Genomic DNA, 19,756 nt, shown 5'->3' with positions numbered 1-19,756 from the left:
GGAGGAGGCAAACGTTTTGTGCCTGGCACAAATTGAAAATAACAATTGTTACCTAGGGAAGAAGAGTCGTCCCAGGAGAGAGAGAGGAGGGGGGGGAGGGGAGGGGGAAGAGACCCACGAGCCCCATTGGGTTCCAACCCGAGGGTTAGCGTTGAAGCCCGAAAGGCCAAAAGGCCAAAATTAGCACCGACGAGCGCCAACAGCTAAAACTCCGTCATCTTCATGGTCGGGAATAAGCGGGCGAGGCTTGCTAGGGAAGGTAATCAAGGAATAGAGAGAGGTAGTAGGCGTGTGTGTGTGCTTGCGCGTGTATGTGCGCGTAAGAGCGAGAGGGCGAGAAAACGAGTGAGGGCGAGAGACATGGGGAAGTAGACACTGTACTAGATTTCTTGGTGGCTGGCGCCTCCGGCATTTGTTGTGACGGCACCAGTTGAGAATGGTTGAGGAATGGCACAGCCAACCGAGCAACCAATGCCTCGTTCCAACTCTACCCACCCGTGGCGGTTGTGCGGGTAGGAATATGCGTTGGTCCGTCCATCTACGCGTGGTACCTGTGTGGTTCGGAGGTGACGGGTTAGGGAAATGAAACTATTCGCTGCGGTTGGGTCCGTCGCCTGTCGAATTACAGAGGTGGGAATCGTAGCTGGCTGCGAATTGCTAAAAACAACTAGAGATGCTAGAGGGCGGCAGCGTGTTTACCTATCGAGAGAACGGCGGCTGAGCCATTTGAAACCCAGGCGAGGTCGCGGTGGTAAGAGAGGAATATATCGATTATGAAAAGGCAGTCCGGCCGGTCTTGTTTCTGTCCTTGGGTCTGTCTGACTGCAACTGGCGCGCCGCTATCGAGTTTCCATCAGCAATATTTCCTATAATATCCTTCGCAATATTCTCGCTATACCGGCTTCTATTCATAATCCTTGCGCCCACTCTCCACTACCACTACCTAACATTTGCACTTACACTTACACTTACCCGCGTCTGCGCGCTCTCCCTCTTACTTAGGCGTTGCCGACATAACGCACCTACATCACCCATATTCAATAATCGACGGACGTCTCGTCCTAAAGTTGCAGCGAGCTTGCTAGAGCCGTCCCCGTCCTGTCAATCCGCACACGCGCAAATCCCGCCGTACGTACATCTTTGGAATTCGATACCATCCCCTCCCCTCCCCTTTCTAAGACATCGCAACGGGACAGGCGACCCTGCTACCGGTCCTATGACGGTCTCGAGCGCACCGTGATTTTCTCAAGCGTGCTGATCTTGATTCAGGTGATTTCTAGCTCGTGTTCCCGCGAAACCATCTCGGGAAAAGACGCGGAAAAGAGACTGAGGGAAAAAAAAAAGGAAAAGAGAAAGTGAGTGCCCCGTAGACTAGAACTGCCTTTCCAAGCCTGCTTGGGGCCAACCGTCGTCGAATCCTTGAGCGAGCGGATCAGCGCCAGCCAACCCTCGTCAGCTGGTACCTGGATACCAACATTCATCCTATTGCGGGTTTCTTATCGCTTTTCGCCATTGACGCAACGCGATTATACCATTCTCAGGGGGACGTCATCGGTGGCTAATCCCCATCCCCATCGTCGGCCTGGCCACCCCTCCCTCCCTCGTCCTCTGCCCGTCTCTCTCTCACCATACCCATTCGTCATCGTGGCCGTCCGTGGCAGTTACATACCTACAAGCTTGATCCGGGCGCGCGGCGTTGCTCGTATTGTCAGCTCCGGTGTCGTTCGTGACTTGCACCGCCATATTACCTACCTACCTACATACTTACCTGCTTCCTTGCCTACCTACAGACCTGTTCTCGTTCTCGCATCTCGTCCCCGTTTTCGTCTCCTGTTCTCGCGCTTCCCGGCCTTGGTTCTCCCGTGCCATCGCCTGCCCACTTTCACCGCCCCGTTCCATTCCTCGCTCTGGGCTGGGCGAGGAGTACCGAAATTAGGCGACGGCGATCGGTCTCGCTGTGGCCTCCTCTCGCTGTCCTAACCAACCCACGCTCACGCTCACGCCCACCCCACCTCCTTGCTGCAATGCATGGGTGAAGCACCACACCTATGTATGTACATGACCTGACCTGCCTTGCTTGACCTTGCCTAAAGGAATTGCCTTCTTCAGCTGCATGGGAATATATCCACACGCTACAGGCAACTAGTTACCCCGTCTCCGCCCTCCGTCACCGTCACAGATTTGCTCGAACCATAGATTTCTCTCTCTCGCTCTCGATTTGACGCCTATTCGCCCCGTCCGATACCGAGAGACAAGGGGTGCGGGAAGAGACGCGCATATCCGCAAGAGGCAGAGAGTCCGCCGTCGGCGTTGAGTCGAGTTCCAGTTCGAGTCCAGTTGCGTCGCGGTCCGGTCCAGTCGAATTCGCTGTGGTTGCGACGACGACATCCGGGTTGCACTCCTACGACGGGAAATCAGGTATATCACACAAGGATTACTCGTTATTGGTCGGCGATATATATTATCAGCGCGACGGGGAGGGTAGAGAGAGAGGTGCCTCTCCCCTTCAGGCAAAAGAAAAGCCGACGGACGACTCACACGCACCACCCCCTCCAGCATCAACTCGCGGACTTTGGATTTATTGTTCCTTTTTATTTTATTCGGGGTTTATTAATAATTTCTCTTTTTCTCGCTCAACAAAAACTCCCCACCTCCCTGCCATCCTACCTACCTGCTTTTCCTAGGCCGAATCCTCCGGCTCGTGCTTTACATTCCGTCACCGGGGTCACTCGATCCAGCTGATCCGGACGACTCACACGCACTATTTCGCCTCTCCCACCCGTCCTTCCCCTCTCGCGGTCTCCCGGTCTCCTGTCCGTCTCTCGGCGTAAAGTGTCCACGCGCCCTTCAACCCCGCGACACGCTACGAGAGACAAGTATAATAACAAAAAAAGAGAGAGCGAGGTTCGAAGCCTCGTGGCTCGTGGCTGGCGTCAAGGATCTCCTCGCCTTAGTGGCCCAGTTTGGCCACACGCTCCCTGCTCTGCAGCCCAACCGGACGCAGCAGACTCTTGTGAAGAGAGACCACACGGCATTCTATATGGCTTCTACCCCACGGTAGGACCCTGACTACGTATCGACTCCTGTTTCTGTACTAGGCTACGCCCTCTGTTTCTTGGTGGGTATGTATGCAACCCCTCTATCCCCCCCTGTCTCTCTCGTCCTTTTTTCTTCTTTCGGTTTCTCTCGTGTGTGTGGATGGGTGGGTATCGGCTCTCGATTCTCCGTAATACCTGCGATCCTATATATCGTTACTATTATTGCTCTTCTTATTACCTAGAAAATTCGCTACACACTGACACCCGCATCCACCCACCCACCCACACACGCACGCAATACTCGTGGGAATTTTTGGGATTTACAATGGCTTACTTGGTTGCTTGCAGGGTAGACCTGTCTTTGGTGGTGATCCGACGATCATAAGTGCACGAAGTACACATCGCAGGCATAAGACCTAATAATACCTGCCTACATTCTTACCAACTCTTCACTCCTTTCGCCCCCATCGGAGAACCCCCCTCTTCGAACACAACCTGGCCGCGCTGAACTGGGGTAAGAGGTAGACAGACAGAGCAGCGCAGAGAGGGTTGCTACAAAGTCCTGTTCTATCCCGTCCCCATCACCACAAGGACCGAAATAAACCGGACGTACATCCTTTTACCACCCATCTTCCCCCCCCCTCCCCCCCGGCCCATCCATCCTATCCATCCATCTGTCCCACATCGCTTGCGTTCGAAGCCCCGTCCCCCCAGCAGTTCTTCCGTCTGGGATCCCTCACTCACATTTTTTTTCTCTCTCTCCTCTTCCTGATTTCCTCCCATCTGAATTAGCCCAAGAATCTCTCTCTGTCTCTCTTACCAGCCGCATACCTCCACACGCACACACTGCACAGAGAGCTCTATCGTGGGTTTCGCAGGCAGCCAGTAAGCAGTAGGACATCAGCACTGCACCTCTCTGCGCATTCGCACGCCGGCTGGCCAACAAGATGTCGGAGCCTCGACGGTACGTGGGTCGTCAGTCGTCGCCCCCCATGACGCACCCCGCGCGGCTGTCGATGCCCATCACTGTTGGCGGTGGTGGTTATAACCCTCACTACGGCAGCGATCTCCACGCCATACAGACGGGTCGCTATGATGCCACTGTACCGCGGAGGGCCAATGATCACAGCCACAAAGCGCCAGCGGCGCCTCCAACCACCGTTACCACCTATAGTGTCACCAAGGATTCGTCGCAGCCGCCGCGTAACTCGGCGCAAGCCGCTCGCCGTCGCTCGTCGACTGTCGATGCAACCGCGGTGAAGCCTGTCATAGTCACCACTAGCCACCCCCCTCGGCCCCACGGGTCGACCTCTCACACATCGTCGTCCGCTACCCGGACAGCCAGCCCGTCACGCGATCCCTTTCGGTCGAGCGACGAGACCTACTACACCCAACCGGCCTCGTCGATGCGTTCGCGCAGCCAATACCAGGGCCACGGATACAGCCAGAGCGCGACGCTGGGCAACGACGAGTATTACCGACTAAGAGAACGAGTCGGTGAGGACAGGCTTCGCCCCCCAACGCATACTTCGACCGACTACTATCGCTACCCCGTCACCCACCCCCCCTACACAAACCCGCCGCACGCCAGCACCTCGGCGGTCATAGACTACGAAAATGAGGGCTACGAGTACACCAAGCCCAGCGACCTGGCCAGGTACGATCTCGATCACGGCCACCAGCCGCGCAAGGGCCGGCGGGACAGCTTCGATCGCCCCTACTATCGGCCCACCGTAAATGTCGTGAGCAACGAGCCAGGGCGGTACGACAGCCGCACCCGCGGACCGCCACCCCCCTCCGTCGGGCTCGAGCGGTACGGCAGGGCTGCCGCAGTGAGCACGTACGACCGCCCCACGGTCACCATGCCCATGTTGCCGCCCCCAGTGCCTGCCGCGCCGCCCGTCGATGCTCTGCGCAGGATCGAGGGTCCCAGGACCATATCGGCCGAGCGCACGAGCGACCGACCGCGGCCCGTTTCCCTGTATCAAGACGCCCCGGCGCGCATGTCGCACCCTGACGACCTCTACCGCTCCCGCGACGACGACCGGGTGCACGTTCGCCGGGCCCGCGATGATACCTACCGCGACGATAACGTGGCCACCCGCGGCTTCGGCATTCGTACGAACTCGCTAGAGCCGCCAGCGATCCTCTCGGGCGCACCGGATCGGCGCGACCACGAGTACCGCCACGCACGGCGGGATGCCGTCGACCGCGAACCGCGCCGCCGCCCCGACGATACGATAGAACCAAACTCGCGGGACCCGCGGGACACGCGAAAGCCCTCTAAAGACACCCCTATTGCCACCACTACTCGCGTCGATTCTAGTCGGGATCAGAGGGAGGCCATGACTCGGAAGAACAGCATTAGCGGCCGAGTCTTCGATAAATTCGTCGCAGGTGCCGCCGCCGCCGCCACGTCGTTAGGCTTAACATCGAAAGACGCTGCCGCCAAAGAGGAAGAACGTAAGCCTTCCCCGCGACGGCGGGATACCGCCGATGAGAAGGACACGGAGGGCCCCCGCGCCGCCGATAGGTATAAGCCTAAGGATAGAGATGTCGCGGAACAGAGGCCTTCCGCCAGGGATGAACAGGTGCTTCCGGAGCGGCGACGAGAGCCTCGCGGAGAGCGGACCGAGGAGTCGTCAGCTTCTAGGGAGCGCGACTACGAACGGGAGGCTGATCGCGAACGGGAGAGGGACCAGCGCGAGCGCAACCGGCGCGACGTCGAGGCCGCACTTGACGGCTCGGCTGTAGAGGATACGAACGACAAGCCGCTCAACTCTGACGGCTCCGCCAACACGTCTCGCAGGCGTCGGCACGGCTCGTCAACATTCGATCCCACCGACGCCAAGGGGCTGATGGAGCTCAAGGCGGAGCTGGCCGCGAAGGACGAGCAGGAGAGCGCGAAGGAGGACTTGGCCTCCAAGGACAAGCCGTCCGACAAAGACAGCACCGCCGCCACTGTCGCCTCTGGCTCTGCCGAGCGATCCACTGAGCGATCCACCGAGCGATCCGCTGAACGGCAGCAGCCGGCGGACGAACCGCGCGAGGAGTCCCGCGGGCGCGAGGCCGTGTCGTCAGCAGAGAAGCAGGTGCGTGTGGTGTCGCCGCCGCGGGAGAAGTCGGAGACGAAACCGATCAAGGGGATTCTGAAGGCGCCGAGCGCCAAGTTTCCGGAGGAGGAGAACCCGATACGGGAGGGCGTGGCGCCGCACAAGGACGACAAGACCAAGAAGGACGTGCCGGCGGGGGCGCGCTGGACCAAGATCAGCCGCAAGCTCGTCAACCCGATGGCGCTCGAGATCGGCAAGGAGCGCTACGAGGTCCGCGACGACTTCGTCATCGTCCTCCGCGTCCTCAGCAAGGAGGAGATCCAGGCCTACGCCACCGCGACCGCCAAGATTCGAGGTTAGTACCGTCCCAATTTTTTGTAACTCTGCCCCTCCCATCATTCCCCTTTCCTTTTTAATCTCTGCTTCCCCTCACTATCTATCCCCCTTTCCTCCTCCCTCACGGCACACGACACGTCACACGCGCGGTCGAGACGAGAAATGCGCTAAAACCTCAAAAATTGCAGCTGACGTGCGCCGCCGCGAGCACGAGCGCGAGCATGAGAATGGACACGACCGGGACCGGTCGGACGAGGACCGGCGGACCAACAACAGCAACGGCAGCAGCAACCGCCCCCACCGGCGACGTGAGCGTGACCGCGACGATGACTACGATGAGCGTGAGCGGCCCCAGCCGCACCGGCGCCGCGGACGTGGCGGCGCCGGCTCGGACGAGGACGATGCTGAGCTGCGGCGGCGGGCTATCGAGTACGAACCTGCGAGCGGCGGAGGGAACCACGTGCGGCCGCACCGGCCGCACCGCGAGCGCGACTACGAGCTCGTCGGCGCCGGCGCGGACGACCGGCGGTGAGCTGCTCCTCGGGCTGCCGCCGACTGTCCAGCCTAGCCCTAGCTTAGTCGGGTCCGGTCAGCCATGAGGCGCATTATGACGGGAGCCGCGGACGAGAGCTTCGTTCACGTACGAGATATGCCCTGCCATGCACGAATACACATATAAGCCACGTGTTACGACCTAGCATCTTTTTTTTTCTTCCCTTTGTAGTGGACTTCTTCGTTCGCTCACTCAGTCCGGACATCCCACCCATTCCTTCGCCATCCACAATTCGGGGTGGCTTTTTTATATAATTCTTTACAGGTCTACGGCGTTTCTTTGGCCTTCACTCCCGGCGTTTCCTAGGTCTTTTTCTTTTCTCCCACCTGCTCTTCGTTGCCATCGGCGAGGATGTCTGAAATGTGTTCGTTTCCTTCTTTTGCCGGTTGGGGATAACATCCCCGCCGCTCACGACCAAATGAAATGGGAGCGCTCGCGCGTGAGACGGAGGGGAGGGGGGGGGAGGCAGAGAGAGAGAGAGAGAGAGAGAGAGAGAGAGAGAGAGAGAGAGAGAGACAGAGAGGAGAGACGCGGGAGAAAATACAAGAGAGAATGTATGGAGAGGGAAAGAGAGAGAGAGAGGAGGTGGGGAGAGAGGCGTGCCGTGTATATATCTACGTACATATCTACCCTGTAGACACCCCGAGATACCAAGGCGTCGTCGTCGTTCGTGGAGGAGAGGGATGGAATGATATACGATAGAAAATGGGGTTGGAGGGGACGGGAGCAGGGATAAGAGTAGGAGGAGCAGTAGGGGAGAGACGGAGGAGAACATGTCTACGGGGGGACCTGTATGATCGATCATTTCGGCGGAGGGGACGCGCGCTGGGTACGCCAGGTAGCTGCTCGCCGCTCGACACATGATTTGTGAGGAACAGACACGCATCTCTTCGTCGCTGTTTTGTTTAGGGACACGGACACGGACACGGAAGAAGAAGGGGCGGAGCGAGAGAGGGACTCGGACTTTCCTAGATGTCACGTATGATGAAGTCGATCGTTTCCTCTTTACTGTTTCTCTCTGGCTGGGTTGTTATTTCTCTCCCCCCCTCTCTCTCACACACATTTTCCTATCATCCCTGCTGCCCTTAATCGTCGTCGTCGTCGCTGTTCGTCGGATATATCGTTGCCCCCCCCCCCCCCTTCCACCCCGTTCTGATACCCGGAATTGCCTAGCGAAGGAGGAAGACAAAAAAGGTACAAGAGACGGAAATCTTAGGTATCTCATAGGTTTCGTACGCTTTTTCTACACATCCATATATTCTATATCTATATATCTATATATATATATATATACCCACTTAGATACCTGTCCCACCGACCTATATAACACACATATCCCTCGGCATGCAGCGCGCAACATGCACGTAGGCCTGCGGCCCTCCACCCCCCCCTTCTCTTCCACTTGTGTGGCACGCCCACGGATCTGTCGGTCGAAATCTAGCCCAGTTACTTCACGTGTGTTTGCCCGGGAATAGCGGCTAGCAACGAGGAGGAGGAAGAAGGGGGGGGGGGGGGATGATGGAAGAGGAGAGGGGACAGCTGGGAATGAGACGGGAGGAGTGCGGGCACGGCCTGAGAGAGAGAGAGGCAGATGACACCATAACAACGCCATGTGTCCCCCTCCTCCCCCTCCCTCCTCCGTGCTATCCTGTCTCATCTCTTGGCCGCCCGTCTCGACCCATCAGGTAGTACGACGGAAGGATGAGGAAAAAGTTTTTTCATCCTTTCTCTCTCTTGCTTCTCCGCGTCCCTCTCTCTCTCTCTCTGTGCCCACCACCCACCCCCCCCCTTTTCTTCCCGTAGGTATTCCCCAACGTATCACGTTACTCTGAGTTATATACCTACGCCCCCCCCCCCGCCTAGCTGCCTCGCCTCTTCTTCTCTCCTGCCCACCGCTTCTTCTTCCTCCTCCCCCTCTGTAAGCGGCCGCTCGTACAGGACCCAGAAAAAAAAAAGATATTTTTTTTAATCTGAAAAAGAAACTCGATACCTACGTATAGCAATAGATAGATAGATAGATAGGACCTGCACGTACGCACCCGCTCCCGCTCGACTACCCTCCAAAAAAGGGGGAACGAGAACGACAAGAAGAAAAACCTCTCTCTCCCTTTCTCCCCTCGCTGCTCCCTTCCGGCCCTCCCGCCACGGGCCGCGGCGAGTAGGAAGCTGCGGGCAGCCGTCTGTGCCTCGTTCCCTCTCCCCCAATCGCACGCTCCTCTCGCCCGCCCGTGTGTCATTTCCACGCAACGCGGCAGCGGCGGCGGCGGCGGGAGGCAGGGGGAAGGGGGGGGGTTGGGGTTGGGTGAGAGTGGTAGGAGGAGGAGGGAGCGCCGCCTGTCGTAACCGCGGCGTAATCGGGGTCGGGCCGACGTCCGCGAGGTTGCCTGGGCCCCAAACGAACGTTGTGCGTGTGTTGCGTGAGCGCGCGTGTATGTGTGGCGCGGGGGGATAGGAGGCGAGAAGGGGAAGGGAAAGGGGCGCGGACCGTCGAAAGTGCAACTAACTGTATACCTAGATCCTACAAAGAGGGAAGCAGAGAAAATAAGAGGTACCTAGTTCGCGTAAACAACAGACGCCAAGAGGCGCACGCGGCCGAAGGAGAGAGCAGCCGACGCGACCCGGCTCGCGCGCGCGCGCGACCGCGGTGGGAACGCGCAGGCGTGCGGGAAGCCGGTGGCCACGGCCGTCTCCTGCCCCTCCCCCCTCTCCCCTCTCCCCTCTCCCGTCCCATCCGCGCCAGCCCGCGTGCGGGACTACGACTATGCTTCGCGCCGGGAGGCGGGCGGAGTTGGGGCCCTCCCGGTCGCCGACGAGGCGAGCGCTGGGCCCTCATGCCTCGAGGTCCCCCCCCCCTCTTTAGGTATATACATACCTATATCCGTCGTCCCGCGCGCCTCGACGCGGGTGGCGGGCCCGCGGGTTCCCCCTCCCCCCAAAAGACACGGAAGCGGAAGCGAAAGCGGGCTCGCGGCGGGCCAGCTCTGCGCCGTGTGCGCGCAGCGTGACGTGCTATGCTTTGCCGAGCGCGAGACGCGTGCGCACCTAGGTAGAGCAAGAGGGGGGGGGCGTATGCAGCGTCTACGTAGGCGGGCCAGAACGGTGAGGCTGCCTAGTGCGGAGCGGCGAGGGCGGGTTAGGTCACTTGCGCGCGCGTCGCTCGTCATCCGCGTCCGCTGGATGCGGCCCCCCCTCTACGCTAAAACTGCCGGCTCGCTCGCCCGCCCGGACCACGCGCTGTCGAGTTCGTCCGCCTTCCCGCACTCTGCCCGACCTCCCTCCCCCTTCTTGACCCGGCCGGTCATCAGTAAGTAGGGGAGAGGGTACCTAGGTAAAGGGGAGGGGTAGAGGGGGCCTCGAATTTCGAACCGGCCTTGTGTCCCTAGGACGGGTGTTAGGGGAGAGGGGAGAGGGGAGAGAGGCTTGGTTCGGGCGTCGTCCTCCGTTTTCTCCTCGTCCACTCGCGCTGTGCCATGGTAGTCGAACGTGAATGCGGACGGGGGGAGGAGAAAAGGCAAAGGAAGCCCCCCCCCACCGGCGCGGGAGCTTCTAGAGGCGCAAATCAAAGTGCAATTATGAGCCGTAACCATAAAGTTATATATGCGTATATATGGCTTTCCATCCACGTCCACGAGGGAGGGCGGAATCTTGGAGGAACGTGCAAAAAGAATAAAGAGTCGAGCTTAGAAGTGAACTCGAAGCCTGATGCTTGTCCAATGTCCCCCCCTTCCCTCCGGGACCTCCAGCAGCTAGAAGCCGGCCGGCCGGGGTCTACACACCAAGTCGACTCGAGTATAGCAATAAACAATCGGTCGCGTACCCTCATTATACTCCGAATACCTATCGCCCCTCTTTTCCCCAGTCCTATTAACACCCCCCCCCCCCCCCTCCCCCTTTTTTTTTTCTTTTTTGCTTCTGCTGTTTTTTTCGCTTCCTTGGGCATGGCCCAATATAATTATGCGACACGATACCGTCCACAGTGACTCGAACAGAGAGGCCATTTTCAGGTCCCGGGATAGGAGATTTTTAGAAACATGTCTTGCCCGCAGCATAACAGAACGCGTAGAAATATAGACAGGTACCTGTATCGTCAAGCAAAGGGGGAGCTGTTGGACTAGGTTAGAAGCGCGACATCAAATGGTCCGGGTATCAAAAGCGCCGCATCGCGTGATAGCGGTATGTCGAGAGGGCATAGCGTAGGGGTCAAGTTAATTCCAACACGCAACCTCCCTCTCAAGACTCGTCATCGCGTTTCTCGCCACGTCGCATGCGTTCACCCCACCTCCGTTTGCCGACTCGGGTTTCGTAGTGAGGCGCCATGGTCCTCACATCCTGCGTGATGTCGGCGATAGCCTTGCACGTCTTGATGCGATAGCAGTCCACTGCGCCCAGGGTCAGTAAGACGCACGGGTAAGAAGAGAGAAAAAAAAAGAAAGGGGTTAGAAGAGATGCGACGGGTTCGTCGACGGACTTACGAGCTCGCTGCAAAAAGACGCTCCTACCCGCGAAGACGCGGCTGTGCATCCATGCCATACGATAAGCCAGATCGTTGAGCCGCACCTCCTTTATGCGGGTACCCTTTCGGAGTCTAGGGATGGCGATCTCCCCTTCGTCTCTGTCGGACATCGGCACTTTCACCATGACCCGCTCTCGGACGTTATTCCTTCGAGCACGGCCGGCTCGGCCGCTGTCAACTTCCACGTTGTCGTCGCTGAGATCGTCTTCGAAGAACCGGCTACCTGTCGCGCTAGGCGGGGGGCTCTGCATCTCGCGGGGGAAATAGCTGCGCGGGAACACGGCGGAGCTCTTACGGAAGGAATCCGGGATTTCCTTCGGGTTCACCTCCTCGAGCGTGACGCGCACTCTCAGGCGGGAATTGCGCTTATCGTCGTCGACGAGGATGAACTTCCGCTTCTTGGCCTCGGGTATGTCGGGAAAGAGGCCTTCCGGGTGCTTATCGTCGTCCCGGCTCTGGCGCTGAGCAGCGATCGCGCTGTGGTGAGAGCCGCCCAGTCCGTCACTGATCGGCGGCATCGAAGAGCCGCCGACGGAATGACCGGGATACTGCTGCGGGTACCCAGTAAAGACGTGGGCTGGCCGAACGTCGTCCGGGTTCCCGGAACCCGGACCAGCGGGGGCTTGATGGTGATGATGATGGGATCCATCCACGTACTCTCCGTCCGCTGTTTAGAGGCCCGAGTTAGCATGCTGGGTCAAGGTCGATGTGGATTTTTTGTGAGATGAAATGTGCGTGTATGTGTTGTGTCCATTTGTAAATCAAGAGCGGCAAAAACGTGGAAGCGATGTGGTATTTTGCAATCTTGTCTCAAAAAAAAGGGTTGTTTTTTTTTCCAATACAAGGAGACAGCAACATGAAGCTTGTGTGATATGTGCGCTCGGTGTGTTTTTGTGCAGTGAGATGCAGAGCAGAGCCATGCAACTTTTGCTAGGAGACAGACGACTAGACCGTCCGAAGCCAGCAAGGACTACCAAGTGCGTGGCGACTAGATAATGTACAGAATAGTGCCAATCCCTCCAAGTGCTCCAAAAAGCGCCTGCGGCTTCGCGCCGGTATATAAACAACAACGAGGCAACCGATCCAAAACAACCAAACAGGCACGAGGTATAAATGATAAGAGGTATCACGTAATTGCACAATGACAACAGCAACGGCGGCGGCGGCGACAACGACAACAACAACGACGGCGGCAATAACGATGCATGAATCACATCGGGTGAAACATACCGACTTCGTCTCCTCCACCCTGAGCGCTTCCTTCGTGGGCGTGGTGGTGATGTATCTGCGGACCCATGCTGCCCATCCCAGGCTTCCCCATGGGTGTACCGGCGCCGGGGCCAAGGCCTCCAGGGGTCGACATCCCTGCCGGGCCACTGGGACCGGACATGTGCGTGGAGTGGGGGGTCTGAACCGCCTTGCGATTGTTCATCTTGGCCATCCGCCGGACGCGTCGACTGCGCAATCGGGGATCTTGGTTGCTGTTGCGCCAGCTGTCAACCGCTCTTTGGATGAGCCCTCGCTTGCCGCGGAGGCACGGGTTGAGCTGCGCCAGCGCCCACCCGACGGTATTGCACTCCGTCTCGTACTGCAGCCGGTTGCCGCGGTATTGGTCTTTGGGGCAGCACGCTCTGGGATAGACGCAGTTCTCCGTCTTAAAGTCGCTGCTGAGCTCGTCCGTATTTACGGACTCGACGTCGCAGCGAATCGTGTACTCGAGCTTGACCCTGTCACGGGAATACTCGAAGGCGATCCATTGAACGCCGTTGTTATCTTGCCTTACCACGAGCGGCGTGGTTGCCGGGATCGGACCCGGGGCGGCATTGTTATTGACGCCCGGCGTCGACGACCCCGTGGGCGTAGACAATTGGCCGCCGTTCTGGTTCTGCTGAGGCGTGCCCAGCGGCCCCGAGGCGGGGCGCTGCAGCTGTGCGGGTAATTGGGGCTCCATCTTGGTGTGCCGAGGGCTTCCCGTCATGCCCGCCTGCGCGTGCTGGCTCGCGTGCTGCGTCATCTGGTGCTGCGGCCCCGTGTGGGACATCATGATGTTCGGCTGCGAAGTCATGGGCTGATGGGGTTGCTGGGCATGCGGTTGGTACGGAGACGGCGCCTGGGGCGGCAGAGACGAGTATTGGGGCTGTTGCGCGCCGTAGTACATCGATTGCGGCTGGAGCTGAGAGGCAGGGGGGCCGTAGAGGCCGCGGTGCTGCTCGTGACCCGACGGCGACGCGACTGAAGCCGGCGAGTTAGACTGCGGCGTATGGTAGGACATCGGGGGGTACGGTCGAGGCATCTGAGCCGCGGCCATCATTTCGGACGTGTCTAGGTTCACGTGTCAGCCGGGGGGGGGAAGATTCGTCCCAACGCGCGCGCCACGCGCGAAACCGGTCGAACTCACCTGCGGACGTGTATCCGCTCGTCGTGCCCGGGGTGCTATACGGGCTCTGGTGAGCGTAGTAGGGCAGGTCCTGCGCGTGCTGAGCACTGCCTGCGTGTCCGGTCTGCGAGTAGGCGGACGGTATCGAGTGGGTAGACGAGTACGCGGAGGGGTGTTGCGACTGTGGTTGCGGCGCCTGATGATGCTGCTGGTGGACGATACTCGAGGGTCGGGGATGCTGAAGGTGCTGGGGAGGCGCCGGACCCTGCGAGTGGTGGGGATGATGCTGCATAGAGGAGACAACCATTAGTCCTGAACTGTCGAGTGTCGAAGCCAAATAGTCACGACAACCATGAAGACAAGAGAAGTAAGGCAGGACGCGTCGGTATTTTTTTATTTTCTTGACACTGTCAAGGACCCAGGGAACTTAAGCACCTCCTAACGACGAGGTTCAACGGGTGAGGCTTGCTTAAGCGACGGGGGGTGAGGTATAGGTTATAAGACCAGGGGGGGCCCTAAGCATACTACGGTAAGAGATAAAGAATTGCAGTACCAGGAAATGACACCACCAGGTGCTGGCTCCTAAAGGGGAGAGAGTGGATAGGAATCGGAAGCGGAACCCGAAAGTCTGAAAGGTCACCAACTAGGTTCTCCCTCAAGCCTATTCGGGACACGACAACGAAGCCGGCAAAAAAGAGGATGGCGAAGAAGAGGCAGACGGCAGCAGGGGGGCAGACGGACCGGGATGGTGGTAACCTAGAAGGCAGAGAGAAGAGGGAGGGGGGTGGTTTTTTTTTTTTTTTTTCAGCCAGGAAGCCAGCAGATTTGCGATCGGAGCGAGGATGCGGAAAAAAAAAAAGCGCGGGCGATGGGAGGGAGAGAGAGAAAAAAGGCAGGGCCCACGATATTTGAGCTATGTACACAAGGTGAGGCGGCAAGGTATGGGAAATATCGAAGGTAAGGATGGTCTGGCGGTGCCTCCAGGTGTAAAACCGGGGCCCAGGTACGGACGGGGGGCTTATTATGTATCAATAGGGTACGTTGCTAAGAAGCCTCTCGCGTCGCGGGACCATGGCCAGGGACGACACGGCGGGCCTCGTTTGGGCGGGAGTAGAGTGGACGTGCGATGCCTGCGGCAAAGCATGAAATGCAAATGGGGGGGGAGAGCGAGGGCGAGAGGAGGAGAGGACAGAGTTGGAGATTTCGTGTTGAGGGTGTGGATGGATCAAGGTGTGGGACATCGCATGGAAGAAACGTGACAGGGGGCAAGGGGGGGGCTGCTGCATTTTTAGATGAAATGGCCAATGGCGGCGCGGCCAAGCAGGGCCACGCTACCCGATGAGGGATCCTATGTCCGGGGCTAGCCAGCAGAGCCAGGGAGCCCCCCCTTCGCGGCCTTCCAGCGAGCAAGGCGGTGTGTACGGGGCGCCATGCGGTAGGTACTCGAGACTTGCGTCTGGGTACTTCCACAGCGACACCCGGTACCCACCACGAAACCCCCCTTCAGGCATTGTGCTGGCCCCTGGTGCCCCCGGAGCCAAGTACCTGACCAGGTACCCGACCACCGCCGCGGGAGCACGACCAGACGTCGAAACCCTCCCAGCTAGCTGGCTGGCCACCAGCAGCGCTGCCGTCACTTGACCGCAACAAGTCGCTCGCTCGCTCGCTCGGCTCGCCCTCCCTCTCCTGCTCAGGTCCTGCTCCGGTTCTGAATCAAGAAAAACGGTGGTGTGGTAACAGCCCAGCAACCTGCTGAAGCGCCCGTCCGCCATTGGCGAATTCTCCTTCTGCGGTCCACCCCGTGCCAGCACCGCTCTGGTGCGTGGTGGGTGCTGTGCGAGAGACGCTCCCTGGGTCCTCCCACCGCCGTCACGCTTGTGCCTGTGCTGCGGAGCATGTACCGATTGGTACCGTGTACCGTGTACCGCCGCCGTCCAATATTCTTCTGGTTCCTTTTCTTGTTTCTGGCCGGGCGTATGATGATAACGTCCGCGCTAAACCGTACTTGTTTGTGCATGTGGGAATTGAACCGGAGAAATCGACCCCAGAGCGCTAGGAGAGAGAAGAGCATCGCGCCAAAAAGGCATCTCCAAGGGACTCTCCTCCATTCCGTCAAACCCGTCCAACAATCTCTTCTCTCCTCCCACGCCGTAAGCTCCAACTGGCAAAGGCAACTTCGCCAACCGCCCTAAACGGAACCGCCCCGCCGACCGTGGTACTTCCGCGCCAGCATCTCTCCTCTGGTTTCGCGCTCGCGCCATCCCCAATCAGGATGCGCTCGTGAGAGCCAGAGAGGATCGGGAAAGAAAAAGAAAGAAAAAAAAAAACTGGCCCGCGGCCCAGCTAGAGCTTTCCGCTGATCGAAAGATGATGACAGTGTGGCTGCTGCACAAAACATACGGAGTAATGAAATCGTGAATCGAGAAAATGCTCCTTGTGTCCCCCGCATCCACTTGGGTCTGGGCATCGCGGGCACGTCAGCCTCCTGTGTGGTCCCTGATAGGACCAGCATCATCAACCCTGGAAGACAGGCCGGGGACGCTAAGGCAACCCGCACAAGCCCTGTTCCAGAAGATGGAACCCGGTCGGTTGTGAAACAAGATGCTCCCCTGCAATTCCCTTCATTTCAGGGCTGGATCGAAGGCAGACAAGTTTGCGACGAGCCCCACGATCATCTGCAAAACGGGGAAAATCGACATTGAGCATCGTCATCCAAACGGCTTAGTGGACATCGACGATGGGATACGGGGCAGCCGGTGAGGATCGCCACAAACCCGCGCTGTGCGGATCTGCGCTCGGGTAGCAGCACTCGCTCTCCCAGTCGAGGCACAATCATCAATCAGCGGTCGCGAGGAGAAAATCAAACTTACCGAGTCTGCACGTTGCTCCTCTTTCACGTAAGGGTTCGGGGCCTGGCGATGCTGCGCCATCTTCATGATCATTGTCGATAAGAATCTGGGAGCTCCGAGTCGCTTGCTTCGTCTCGTCCAATGTCCTATACGCGGTAGACCGGGGTTAGTGACGGGAACACACGTAAACGCGCGAGTACGTATAAGATAACCCGTAAATAGCTATCCTTAAAAACACGCCCAGGCCCTTATTCCACACGTCTCGCAAACTTAACTAGGCCGTCGGATGTTGCCACGCGACGCGCGAAAGAAGAAGAAGAAGGGAAAGAAAAACAAAAGTACGCAAGGTCGGATACAGACAAGCAGAAACAAACTAAGCGTAGTAACAAATGCCCCGCAGGCCTTAGAAGCTGGGACGAGCGTGGCATCCTGAAGCGCTGACCAAGAGACCGGACGTATAGTTCGGTGAAGGCAACAGGACTGGAGTACTCACAGGATCAACTGGTCAAAATTCCCGTCTAGTAACGAGGTGACTAGCAGAGGGCGAGCGAAAAGGAGAGGGAAATTGAAAGGAGATTGTAAAATCTCGGAACGATTTGTCGTGTGGCGCGACGGGATGTCTAGCTTTTCTATGCTAAGGCTAGTTAGTTAGTAGTGACATCTCGTTGTGTATAAACGTGTGGATACAGCATTGACGGCCGTCAACAAACAGCGATTAAAAATAGCAACAGTATATATCGATAAGAAAGGGGACCTAGGTGGGTTAGACCCTCGCAAATGACAAATTTATGCAAATCCTTCAGCTGAAATCTCGCCGGATATGAGCAGTAGGCAGGCCAGTAGGGAGAAGTCTGTTGGGCGCGCCACGAGAGAGGAGGGGGGGAAGAAAGAAAGAAAGGGAAAAAAAAAAAAAAAAAGGGAGAGCGAAGGGGGTGGCATTGAGTGCGCGTGAACAACCCATAGCAGAGAAAAATAGATACAACGGCGTAACAGTAGCAGCAGTAGGATAGGGCAGGTCATGCATTGAAAGTGAGGTAGCGGAATAATCGCACGCACCGAGCGAGACGGATACCGAGCAACGAACGACGTGCAGAGAGTCAATTGTTGATGCGGTGCCGGGCGGGCTGTGGTATGCCGACACTGAACAACCCGAAGTGTTGGGTCTCCGGTTCGCGGGCCTGGACGGAATCCCGCGTTCACCTCGTGGCGTTTCGTGGTTTGCAAGGTTGAACCTTCCCACTGGTACCCGGCGAGGCCAAATCGCGCGTCCCAGGCACAGGCTTGCTACGATACCTGCAAGATTTTGCAGATAGTTGCGCGAATCAACCAGGCAAACGACGTAATTTTCTGCAAGTTATCTGTCGTGGCCGGACCCCGGGGTTCGATCTGTGTCGCCAATGTTAGTTTATGCATGCCAGCCTTGTCTAGTCAGATGCTGTCAAAAGAATTCGTGGGAATAAGTGCATGGTTCCCCAAGGTGGATGGATGGATGGATGGATGATGGAGAGGGGAGGGGGGGGGGGGGGGGGAGAGGACGACAAGGAATAGGGACGGACGGTGGATAAGACTGGCTGGGGTTCGGGCGAGATGACCTTTTACCACGCAAAATAAAGTAGGGAACCCGCTACGGTTGCAGCGCCCTCGACACGGGTATTTGGTAGGATAAAAATGATAAAGAAGGAGACGAGGTCGGGAAGGCACCTTTCTGATGCGCGGTGATTAGGATATAGTCAAGTATATAGAGGTGATTGGTCGGGATAGCGGTGTGAAAAAGACCAGCTGTACGAAAAGAAATTTCCGTAGGAATTTATTAATAACGAGATTTGCGATGTACTCGCCATAGGATCCGGACAAGGGTCTCAGGGAATTTTCAGCAAGTAGGTCTGAGGATAACCCGGCGGCTAATAAGCATGGATGGCAGGGGGTCGTGGTATCTCGCAGCTGATAGGCATAGGAGCACAGCCTCGTTAAGAGCAGATAGCGCAAGCCGGCAGCGCGATCGGTGCTTCCAACGCTCGGGGAACAGACATATGGAAGCTGAGATGGCCTTACCAGAGTATTCAAGCTGTCCCAGGTCGGTTCTGAAGCTGGCCACACCGGCTATACTAAGTCGTTAGTAAACTAGCGGTCCGTCGCCTTGACGCACGATTCCCGTGTCTGTCAGCTTTCTAGAGCGCTAGGATCAGGGATCAACGCGTTTGGTAGACACACATGAAAACTTGGGCGTCTCTGGCAATATTGGCTAGCCTGCGGCCCGCGGGTAGGTATGTCTAAACTACCGATGGCAAGCGGTAAATGTTTCTCGATACGACACCGGTGGCGGAAACTCTGACTCAGCCAGCAGCCAGATTCTACTGCCGCTCGGACAGCTAACAGATTGCCAGGGGCGGACGTGGAAGATCACGGATATAAAGGTCTCGACTAAAGTCGGACCACGCTCTGGCGTTGATGAGATCCGGCGCTGGTTATACGATGGGATCCTCTTCCTCAAATAGATGAGCGGTCGCCTGCCTACTCGTCCGTGCGGCAATGCCGATGACGCCCGAGGGATGGTTCGCGACAACCCAGATGGGAGGTAAATAGAATAGGCAGTAAGTGAAGGCGGGTGGTATGTAGGTATGTAGAGGGCAAAGAGAGCTCTGTATATAGCAAAGCAATTAGATGTCGAAAAATCGGATCAGCCTTTCGTAGCGACGCCTTCCTCCACAGGAGGCTCCTAGGGTTGTAGGTGAATCCTCAGGGGGGTCACTGTCGAGGGGCGGGATGTAGACAGGGGTACCGCAGCTCTGAGAAACCCCGACTCAAATCAACGGCTGAACGTGTCCACGACAAAACGAAATGGGGGGACAAAATTGGATAAAAGACATGCGAACTTGGGGATATGGTGCAATATTGGAAAGCAGAAAGAGACGGATCTAAGTAGATTGATTGATTGACTGCGCGAGGAGGAGAACGCGAGCAAGCGAAACCGAGGTGGCGGAGAATAGACAATGTATGAAGTAGCCTAAGCTTTACAGAAAAGTCGCGATAAACCCCT

At 57.7% G+C, this 19,756-nt stretch overlaps 4 protein-coding genes across 4 annotated transcripts; 2 read left to right on the top strand and 2 right to left on the bottom strand.

Moving 5' to 3' along the window:
• Positions 1 to 3,407: 3,407 nt before the first annotated feature.
• On the top strand, positions 3,408 to 7,360 carry GGS23DRAFT_198586 (uncharacterized protein). The gene is made up of 2 exons (XM_051511765.1): positions 3,408 to 6,446; positions 6,616 to 7,360. Exons 1-2 carry the CDS (start codon positions 3,986 to 3,988, stop codon positions 6,957 to 6,959), a joined length of 2,805 nt encoding a protein of 934 aa, XP_051376531.1. The 5' UTR covers positions 3,408 to 3,985; the 3' UTR covers positions 6,960 to 7,360.
• On the bottom strand, positions 7,223 to 8,287 carry GGS23DRAFT_550171 (uncharacterized protein). Its single transcript, XM_051515269.1, has one exon. The coding sequence runs from the start codon at positions 7,864 to 7,866 to the stop codon at positions 7,267 to 7,269; it is 600 nt and encodes a 199-aa protein (XP_051376530.1). The 5' UTR covers positions 7,867 to 8,287; the 3' UTR covers positions 7,223 to 7,266.
• A 2,084-nt stretch (positions 8,288 to 10,371) lies between these two features.
• On the top strand, positions 10,372 to 11,085 carry GGS23DRAFT_198029 (uncharacterized protein). The gene has a single exon (XM_051511764.1). The coding sequence runs from the start codon at positions 10,451 to 10,453 to the stop codon at positions 10,958 to 10,960; it is 510 nt and encodes a 169-aa protein (XP_051376529.1). The 5' UTR covers positions 10,372 to 10,450; the 3' UTR covers positions 10,961 to 11,085.
• Positions 11,086 to 11,210: 125 nt separating this feature from the next.
• On the bottom strand, positions 11,211 to 14,177 carry GGS23DRAFT_602727 (uncharacterized protein; the record flags this gene model as incomplete). Its single annotated transcript, XM_051519365.1, has 4 exons — positions 11,211 to 11,359; positions 11,453 to 12,160; positions 12,724 to 13,815; positions 13,892 to 14,177. The coding sequence occupies 4 exons, from the start codon at positions 14,175 to 14,177 to the stop codon at positions 11,211 to 11,213; spliced, it is 2,235 nt and encodes a 744-aa protein (XP_051376528.1).
• Between the last annotated feature and the right edge of the window lie 5,579 nt (positions 14,178 to 19,756).

The sequence above is a fragment of the Durotheca rogersii genome (genome assembly GCF_024521655.1).
Source record: "Durotheca rogersii strain YMJ 92031201 chromosome Unknown GGS23scaffold_2, whole genome shotgun sequence".
Classification (NCBI taxonomy): Eukaryota; Fungi; Ascomycota; class Sordariomycetes; order Xylariales; family Xylariaceae; genus Durotheca; species Durotheca rogersii.
The sequence above is the reverse complement of the archived record's forward strand: the minus strand, read 5'-3'. Positions and strand labels throughout refer to the sequence as shown.